This window comes from Galeopterus variegatus, unplaced genomic scaffold (assembly GCF_000696425.1).
Source record: "Galeopterus variegatus unplaced genomic scaffold, G_variegatus-3.0.2 Scaffold2200, whole genome shotgun sequence".
Classification (NCBI taxonomy): domain Eukaryota; kingdom Metazoa; phylum Chordata; class Mammalia; order Dermoptera; family Cynocephalidae; genus Galeopterus; species Galeopterus variegatus.
Window position 1 is genome coordinate 461,616 of NW_007728311.1, and position 10,587 is coordinate 472,202.

The following is a 10,587-nucleotide window of genomic DNA, read 5'->3' on the forward strand; positions in this document are numbered from 1 at the left end:
TTAGAAGTAGCAGCACTGAAAATTAGAAGAGGAAATATAGCAAAAACATTGAGGAAAATAGAGACTAGATTATATACTTTGTTCAAATTCTGTGTCATTTTGTAGCTGTGGAACATACAGAAAGTTATTTAACTCTCTGTGCCTTAGTTTCCTCATATAAAAGTAGGAATGTAATAATAGCATCCACTTCATGGGTTTGTTAGGAGAATTAAATGAGTTATACACTATGGTGCTATAAACAGTGCCTGGCTTGTAGTAAGGATGGCTAATGTTATTATTACTATTACTAGTGTGTGTCATGTGTAGTTGAGAAACATTTTAGTAGAGGTGCTATACTATAAAAGTCTGTTATACTATAATTTAGTTTTATAATGATTACTTTGAATCACCAAGTGAAAAATTAACTTTGAAAAGAAAATGCCATTGAATGAGGTTAAACTTTTGAAGTCTGTTTGTAAATTGGTACTCAGTTTTGTATGTTTTTATTTATAGTGAATATTCACTTAGGGAATATGCCTGATTCTCAAATGATGGCAGAACAACGAGCCATTACTGTAATTAGTTCCAATTGCTGTGTATATTTAAAACTTATAAAATATTATTTATTTTCAAAAATATATTTCTCCTAAATAGGTCAAAATATTAAGATTTTATTGCATCTCTATATCTGCCTTAAAGACAGATTTTTTTTGGGGGGGTGGCGGGAACATCATGTAACGACTTTTATTACACCATCAAGTTTTCTATACCTTTTTTTGTATGAACCATTTTTCAGAGCACCCTTTTGATTATTGATGACATTGCTTACCTGAAATTTTACAATTAATAGTGTATGTTTTACAGAATTAATAATATATAGTTAAATAATTTTAACTAATGTCCTAGTATTTTTTTTCCCCCCAAAGATGACTGGTAGGGGGATCTTAAGCCTTGACTTGGTGTTGTCAGCACCACGCTCTCCCAAGTGAGCCAACTGGCCATCCCTATATAGAGGTCCGAACCTGCGGCCTTGGTGTTATCAGCACCACACTCTCCTAAGTTAGCCACGGGCCGGTCCTTGATGTCCTAGTATTAATTAATGTGATTGATTTATCAGTGCTAGTTTGTGCTTGTTTTAAGTAGGACATGCAGATCATTTCTAAACCAGTGGTCCTAATTTTAAGAAAAGAAAAGCTTTATACATACATATATTCAGAAAGCCAAGATAATTTATGATGTAAAGGTTAGAGAAAAATGGAAGCCTGTAAGGTATATTTGAAGAGAGTTTAAGGAGTGTTGGAGTTGCCTTACCAGCAAGTAATTGTGAGTTTAGATTTTATTTGAACTATCTCTCTTGTTTGTATTATATAAATGAAGTGATGGTGTTGAGTATAATGCATCAAAATGTAACTGAGACTTAACAACTAGCACTCAGATCTTGGTTTCTAACAATATTCCTACTAAAAGGAACCAGAGCTTCTTGGAGAAATGTCTGATTCTGAGGCTGGGAGTCTAAAACATTTTGTTATGCCAGAAGGGAAGAAAGTGCTCAAAAAACTGATGGCAGGCAGCATTGTCACGAGGATATAGGAGCCATGTTCAAGGGGTTTCCACTGCCAAATCTGGGATAATTTCAACATCAAAATAATTAAAGGCAGTAATGAATTATAAAGCATTGGGAAAAAATAGGATTCTACATGACCATACCAGTAATGTGTACCTACAAACACGAGAAAAGAGGGCTCAAGAGGCAACTGGTAAGTGTGGAGGAAGTCCTGGAGTTGGAAAATCATGTTTTTGCCACCATTATACTAAAGTTCAAAGAATCACAAATAGATGTTAAATCTAGGGGAGAAATTCTGGTAAGAAGCAGGATATTTGCATGGTCTTCAAAGGTCAGCTCAATGATTGCTTATTGGTTGCAGGGAAAATATAGTAACTAAGCAGTAGGAAAATTGGACAGAGTGTGCCTTGTCTTGGATAATAAAACTTAGCATCACCAGTGAGGGACAGGTAGATACCATGTGCCTCTGTATGTGACACCCTGAGAAAGACACATCACTTACATACTATTCTGGCCAGGAACTCATTATTTGAATCTAATCATAAGGAAGGATCACATGAGCTCAAAGTGATGAGCATTCTGGTTTGTTTTTTATTTAAGGACTGTATTCTGCAAAAATGTTGATGCTATAAAAGTCAAAGGAAGGCTGAAAGAGGACCCATATTAAAGGAGACTAAAGACACAGGACATACATGATCCCAAGACTGGATTCTATATCTGGAGGAAAATTAAATCTTTTTTTAAAGGGTATCACTAAGTCAGTTGACAACATTATAACACAAATTGTCGATTAAAGTATTGATATTGTAACTATTATAGTTAATGGGAGATTATTTTTAGGAAAGTCACACTGAAGCATTTATGGGGAAAGGGCCATGATGTATGCAGCTTACTCTCAAATGCCTCAGAAAAAAGTGGGAGAGAGAGAGAGAAAAAGAAACAGGAGCAAATGGGGCAAAATGCTAACAGAAGGAAATTCTGGGTAAAGTGATACAGATGTTCTTTGTATTTTCTTGTATTTTTCTGTGAGTTTGAAATATTTCTAAATGAGGTTTATGTATGAACATGCATGAACACATTGGGCTTATTACTTTTATACTTATCTCATCCCTTATTGGTCTAGGTTGCTAAATTACTTTTAATACTTAATTGGTTTTAAAATGTTAACATGTATTGCTTACATGTACATATTGATTTTTGATTTCTTTTAAATAGTGCTGGGCCTAAAGGAGATAACATTTATGAATGGAGATCGACTATACTTGGTCCACCAGGTTCTGTATATGAAGGTGGTGTGTTTTTTCTGGATATCACATTTTCGTCAGATTATCCATTTAAACCACCAAAGGTAAGAACCTAGAAGTGCATTCTTTAATATTTATACTTCTCCAAAATCAGTTATCCTAGAGCTTAAATGTGTATTGATGTGATCATTTTTATTTCATTGTTTTTCACGTAACCAAGAATCTTAGAACTGAAAGTTATTGACTCCTGTGTTTCACAAATAACTTTGTAATCAACAGAAAGAGGGTTTAATTGTTAATTGTAAATAAAACTATACTTTGCACATCAATTAAGCACATAAATTTTGTACTTATGATATGAGGGAAAATATCCTTAACAGACATATTGAGATAAAAAGTAAACCCGTTTGACAGCATCCGGAAATAAGGGTTTAATAACTTTGTGCTGAATACCTTATGTTTACAGGTATGCAAAAACTGAAAAAACCATAGCAAGAAGAGAGAAACTAATAATATTTAGTAAACTTATTTTGTGCCCTCTGTGGGCATGCTATAGTAATGGAAACAGGGTGGCTGAGTGTCTTCTGTTTCTTTTTTGTTTCTGAGTTTATTTGAAGTATATAGATGGATAATAGAGAAGGGTTGAGTTGTGCCTTGTAGTGACTGGCAATTATTTTGCAAAGCTTAAGCATAACAGTTACTTAAATGGCTTCCTCCCTGACTTCTCATTCTAAGATGGTCAAGCCAACAGGTAAAAATCACCAGAATTAAACCTCAGCATAATTATGTTCTTGTTACAGAGATGTCTGACATGCTAGAGAAAGTCTATATCAAGTTATCAAGTCTGTAGCATTTAAGAACGATGAAATGTTTTAAAAATAGCTTCTTATGTTCCCTGTACTATTTTAAAATTTATGTAGCTATTTAATGCTAGTATGAGTGTGTGTGTATGTATGTAAAAATAAAGCATTTATTTTATTTAGGAAAAAAATCATTTCTCAGGAAACCATTATCTAACAAGATAACAACAGTTCCACCTAGTGGTATTTACCTTAAGTTACAGATACCAGAGTTCCTTATCACCTTCAGGTATTTACTCTCAAATTACAGCTATCAGTTTTTTTGAGTGCTTTACCATGTAGTAGTATCAGAATCTAAAGTCTTGTCATTATTACCTTTTTTAATACTCCCAAGTCTGTAATCTGTCTTACTGAATCAGTCAAATAAAGGGGTAAAACCTTCACATTGATAACACCACAAGTTGTATTCACATTCAAAATGACATGTATTAAATATCAGTATATCACTAACTGCATATTTGTAGTCAGTGGCTGTTTTCTGTATTATAGAAAAAAAAAAAACCTTAGCAAAACACCTTATGATTATATTTGTAAGTGATATTTACTTCTACATGCCTAGTGTTTCATGCTGGAATTTGATTTTAACATGTTAGCAAAATTAGAAGAAAAAAAAGTAAGACTTGTTTTTACAACATTATTTTTGTATGTGGGGAAAAGTTAAAGAAAACACATTTTTTTTTAGCACCTTTTAATAGAAAATAGAAATTGACTAACATAAGTGTTTCAAAGTATAGTTCTGTATATGATATATCAATCATTTTGATTAATATTATGGTTATTTATAAATCTAACATGTTAATTTTTTGCCGAAATTGTCATATTTTAAGTTCCTAACCCTTTAATATTAGTTTATTTCTCTTGCTAAGAGATCTTAAGCATTAGTAAGGTCTGTAGTTGGACAAGTGAAAAATAAATAAGATTTCTGGTATTATCTTGGTGTTAGGAACAATTATCTCTCTACAGTACAGTTCTTTTTAAAATTCAGATAAGGTATGAACTTGAAAGAATAATAAAGATTTAATTTTTTTCTACTATTCATGGACACTGTTCTGTTCACTAATTATTCATAGCTGGAACAACATTCAAAATGTTGTATTTGTAAACCTGACATACAAAGGTGCTTCAGATTATTTATGGAAAAATAGAATTAAAAGATAATGCGAATCTTTCCATGAACTTTTTGAAGTAGCCTCGTATATTCCAATATTCTAGAGCAGCACTGTCTAATAGAAATATAATGCTGTCTACATGTATAATTTTAAATTCAAGTAGGTAAACAGAAAAATGAAGTTAATTTTAATAATGTTTTATTTAACCCAGTATATCCCAACTATTGCTATTTCAACATGTAATCAACATTAGAGTATCAGTAATGAGATCTTTTGTATTCTCTTTTTGGAACTGAGTCTTTCAAATCTGGTATGTACTTGATACATTAAAGCCCATCTCAGTTCCACTAGCCATGATTTAAGAGCTCACCATATGTAACTAGTATGTACTGTGTTGCACAAAGTGGTTCTCAAGGGGCATACTTCCGCTGCCGGTAGCTGGGGGCGGGGGCATACATTTCCCCCACTAGACCAGTGGTGTGTGTCTCTCTCTATTTAATTATGCATTTCTTTCATAAAAGTACTTTTGAGAGTTTTTAATATTTTCTTCCCAGATTTCACTTTGGAGCTCACAGTACACCACTAGTTTCAAGAGATCAGTAATTGTTTTCTTTTCTTTGCGACTCCAAATTAGGAATTAACCACCAGTTAACGTTTGTGGTTATTTTGAAACTTGCCCATATTTGTTCCTGTGATTTATCTCCTTTTCTCACATCTCAGGGATGTATCACTTTCCTTTATCCAGTAGCTGAAGACCATGCTTATTTTATTTCAGTGTTTTAGTTTAACAAGATAGTGAACCAGCTGTGGAAATGAAAGGCTGAGAAATGCAAAGGCAGGTGGCACAGACAGTTTTACCAACTTTCCTCTAACTCCTTTGCCAGTATTTTCTGACACATGGCAAGAAATTAGTTGAGTTGATACTGATCTTTTTTTACTAATTAATGTCACTTTTATGTTCAAACAAAATCTTTAGTTCCTCTTATACTTGGCACCAAAACATTTCTGTTCTCCCTTTCCTGTCCTTTATTTGTGTATGCATGTGTGCACATGTACATACATATATACATAGAAAAACTATCACGTATTTACATTTAACTGATCAACTGCTTGCTTTGTTTTAAAATCAATATAGTTTCTTCCTGTGCTAGGTAAAAAAAAAAAATTCAGCTTAATCAAATAAAACCATTTAATTTTGTTGTTAAACCCAATCTAAGATAAGCTACGGTTAAATTATTTGCTATCTTGTATCATCTATGATGTGTTAACCCTTCTTTTTTTTCTGGTGAGAGTTTTAGTTGGTAATAAAGCATTCATTTTCTTTCTGTTTTTAATATGACTTCACTTAGGTTACTTTCCGTACCAGAATCTATCACTGCAACATCAACAGTCAGGGAGTCATCTGTCTGGACATTCTTAAAGACAACTGGAGTCCCGCTTTGACTATTTCAAAGGTTTTGCTGTCTATTTGTTCCCTTTTGACAGACTGCAACCCTGGTAAGCAAATCCTCATTAACATATACAACAAGGCTACAAAAACCACTATATTTTCTTGGTTAGCTTAAGTGTGGATTGAGAAGTAAATGCTATTTGTAGAAATACCAGTATGAAACATTTTTTTGAGGAAGTTATTAATGCCATTTCAATTAGGCTAGGCCCAAGTTTCTCAATAACTTCATTTAGTTTGTTAATGGCATGTCACTCTATAATTATTTTCTCACAATCATTGATGGAATCTCTGCTTTCTAAATTCTGTAGCTGTATAGACCACTTTTGGCAGGAGTAATGTCTCTGACATTATTATCCATTATGAGCAATGTCTCTGACATCAGTGCCTCCATTTCTTGCTCCTTCCATGGCTGTCATATGCTTTAAGGCAACCCTTTAGTAGTGAATGTTCTCCTTTCCTTTTAGGGTTAAAGTTAGATTAGATGTAGTAGCAATGGATGTTAAAGTGATAGCCAATTAGAAAGTTGGGCTAGATTATTATATAAACTTAGAGATAAAGCTGTTAGTGTATAATTTGTACCTTTTCTAGAAATGCCTACCTGTCACATACAAACTTTAACACGGGTAGCTGACTTGAAAAAGTGATGTTTAGATCTGGAGTTTTACATATGTTCTTACTGTGTGGTCATTTCTAAAGAAGTTAACTTTTTCTAAATATTTGATAAGTCACTAAAGGCTATTACTATTACATTAGGCTCAGCAATTATACATGCAATAGATAGGTAGGTATTTTTTGTGGTATATTTATTAAAGCAAAAGATTATAAACAACCTGAATGTCCATTAATAGAGGATGTAGCTATTAAAAAGAGTGAGACAGCTCTATATGAACTGATAGGGAAAAAATTATTTAAGATATGTTAAGTGAAATGAGGTACTGGAAAAAATAGGTATATATAACAATAATATTCTAAATGCTTATAAATGTATATGATATCTCTGGAAAGAAATATTGTAAATGGGTAACAATTTGCCAGAGAGAGAAACTTCTGAGTAGTTGGAGCCAGGAAGGAAGTCTCCTAATTCTTTTTTATTGGTTATCATGTTACCCTTCAGATATTGTCCCATGTGTACATATTTTACCTTTTTTTGAAAAGTAAATTCAGAATAAAAGTTTACAACTCAGATTCCATTTCCAGTTCAGGATTCTATTTAAGTCATAATTGCAAGTAAGTTTTCAAATGGAGCTGTGCTTGGTGATTAGACTCGTATTACTGCACAGAATGAAGGAAACATTTCATTCTTAATAGCGTTCTATTGTAAAATAGGGGTTTTATTTAAAAATTACATTTTTTAATATCCAAAAGAAAGCAGAAATATGACCGCTTAGCACACCTTAATTATTGAATAAAATGCCAGGACTGCAAAATAGTTTTTGTATGTTAAATGCATATGTCTTTTATAAAAATAAAACCTATTAACTCAACATTCATTTTTTAATAAAGGAGGTTTTCTTTCCTAATTTGAATATTAAAAATATACAGATGATCATGTTACTTTAAGTATTTTATTTTTGAAAAATCTAGCCATTATATATCAAGATGCTGCTGAAAAATAAGTGTTCTAATTTAGTCAAATATTAGAACTGTACCTTTAAGATACCACGTAATATTTTGTAATGTTCTTTCTACTTTTCCAGCGGATCCTTTGGTTGGAAGCATAGCCACTCAGTATTTGACCAACAGAGCAGAACATGACAGGATAGCCAGACAGTGGACCAAGAGATACGCAACATAATTCACATAATTTGTATGCAGTGTGAAGGAGCAGAAGGCATCTTCTCACTGTGCTGCAAATCTTTATAGCCTTTACAATACGGACTTCTGTGTATATGTTATACTGATTCTACTCTCTGCTTTTATCCTTTGGAGACTGGGAGACTCCCCAAAAAGGTAAATGCTATCAAGAGTAGAACTTTGTAGCTGTAGATTAGTTATGTTTAAAACGCCTACTTGCAAGTCTTGCTTCTTTGGGATATCAAAATGTATTTTGTGATGTACTAAGGATACTGGTCCTGAAGTCTACCAAATATTATAGTGCATTTTAGCCTAATTCATTATCTGTATGAAGTTATAAAAGTAGCCGTAGATGACTAGGAATTATGTCATTTGTATTAAACCCAGATCTATTTCTGAGTATGTGGTTCATGCTGTTGTGAAAAATGTTTTACCTTTTACCTTTGTCAGTTTGTAATGAGAGGATTTCCTTTTACCCTTTGTAGCTCAGAGAGCACCTGATGTATCATCTCAAACACAATAAACATGCTCCTGAAGGCATAGTTTCCTGTCGTAATATTTTAAGTCAGTCTTGCTAGAAGGTGTGTCTGAGATGATTGTTGATGAAATAAAAATGCGGGTATGAAGTTCGACTACTAAGGACTAGTGCAAATAACTGAATTATTAAATTGAAAACATTTAAAATCTTATTATAAATGTGTAGAGTTTTTTCCTTTAAGTCTTAATGAGAGAATAAAGTGAGTTTAAATATGCAAAACTGGATTTTAAACCATTGGTCTTAAAAACACATAAAGCTTTACTTTGACAATAGGATATTTCAGTTAAAAAGAGTATGAAATTCTGGCTCAACTCAGGAGTCTGGTAATGACTTATGGAACATTTTGTTTCCAAATTGGTGATTTCTGTCTAGTTTTGGGCAATATTGCCAGATAATAACCTTGACATCATAGCTAGTCTATGGTGCATTTTTACTTCTAATCCTAGTCTTGAAGTTTCATTGTGTGCCTTACCATTCTTAATGTGGCACATGGCCAGCTGATATAGCCAGACACAGAGTCTGGCTGCCCTGAAGGTAGAATAGAATTGTGTATTAGTGTGCAGATGTGGCATTATTTCTCAATTGAAAACTTACCATTCTTAATGTGGCACATGGCCAGCTGATATAGCCAGACACAGAGTCTGGCTGACCTGAAGGTAGAATAGAATTGTGTATTAGTGTGCAGATGTGGCATTATTTCTCAATTGAAAAAAATACAAAATTGTAAGATTTTTGTAGGTTAGATTCCTCCTTCCTAGTTGTAATTATTAAGTACTGTATTAGATTTTTTTAAAGGAGTTAGAATTGGTTTGCAGCATTCAGATCTGGTAAACAGTATAATTGTGCTTTTTTTTTTCTATGACTAGGATAATTATTTAGGATCAAGTAGGCCCAGGCTCTGTGGTATATAGGGCAAGTGTCTTCTGTCCTAAATGTGGAAATGGAGTACCATCCTAAAATTTATAGAGTGGATTTATTAGCATAAAAATACATTGCTTCAAAGTAAAACATGTATAGTTGCATATACTAAGAATAGTGGGCTCCTAGCTGAGTATCTGTCAATAGAAGTCTTAAAGTAAAAATAAAATTACACTTATGTATCTATCCCCACACCACTCCCGGCAAATCCTTATTTCAAAGAGACACCAAGCAATATGGTAGTATTTTGAAGAATTCAGGCTTACGTCTACGAAAACCTAACTAATCATAAATAATGGAGTTTAAGTCAATGAGATGAGAGTGGGGACCCTTAATATAAACTATAAGGATTTTTATGAACTGTAGGTAAGCTGTAGAAAGTAGTTTTTCCCCACTTCTAAGGTTGTACATTCTACATCCTAGAGTAGTAAACTTCTCTCTTGGCATTAGAAAAATTGTTATCGTACTGTACCAAATATTAGTCATTTGAGGATGCTATGATTGGACTTTCTTCAGTTACTGTGAGCCTAGTAACTACAACTAATCTATTTTTCTTACTTGTAGGTTATGTCCCATACTGGCCTGGGATAAAGTATAGGGAAATGGTTACTTAAAATATTTGTTGCCCTTTCACAAATTACCTTTATGGCCTTAGATAAGACACTTTAACTTCTTTGAGTTTCAGTTTATTCATTTGTGAAACACAAGAGTTAAATTTGATTATTTCCTTGTTCTCTGTTGGCCCTCAAACTCAGTAATTATAATCTTGTAAATTTTGACATGCTTGTTTTGCTTTCTCTTTTAAGGAAAAGGCTACACTTTCAATGGGCTGATAGTATCTTGGTGTTCTAATGAATATATCTATCTATAAAATGAGAGCCATGTTCTCCTAAGTGTGAGAGGAGGTAATCAAAACTGGTCTATTTTTTAAAATAACAATCATCATTTGGTTTCCTTCTGTTAGAATTCCTTAAAATTGTGATTTTTTTTTTGTCTCATTCTCTATTTCTGAAAAACCATAGATTCTCCCAGTTATATAAGTATTCATCTCTATATACTAATATTAGGGAGGTTCCCCCCCCCCCCCCAAAAAATAAACTTTGGAGGTAAATTTTTTTTTTTTTAAAAAAA

The 10,587-nt window shown here is 32.9% G+C and overlaps 1 protein-coding gene across 1 annotated transcript in view; it reads left to right on the forward strand.

Moving 5' to 3' along the window:
• The window catches only part of UBE2E3 (ubiquitin-conjugating enzyme E2E 3), an 86,930-nt gene extending 78,388 nt beyond the window's left edge, over window positions 1-8,542 (forward strand). The window contains exons 4-6 of the mRNA XM_008580902.1: window positions 2,759-2,891; window positions 6,106-6,253; window positions 7,904-8,542. Of these exons, the coding sequence (XP_008579124.1) occupies window positions 2,759-2,891; window positions 6,106-6,253; window positions 7,904-8,001 (379 nt within the window). The 3' untranslated portion in view covers window positions 8,002-8,542. The remainder of the gene's footprint in view (window positions 1-2,758; window positions 2,892-6,105; window positions 6,254-7,903) is intronic.
• Window positions 8,543-10,587: the final 2,045 nt, after the last annotated feature.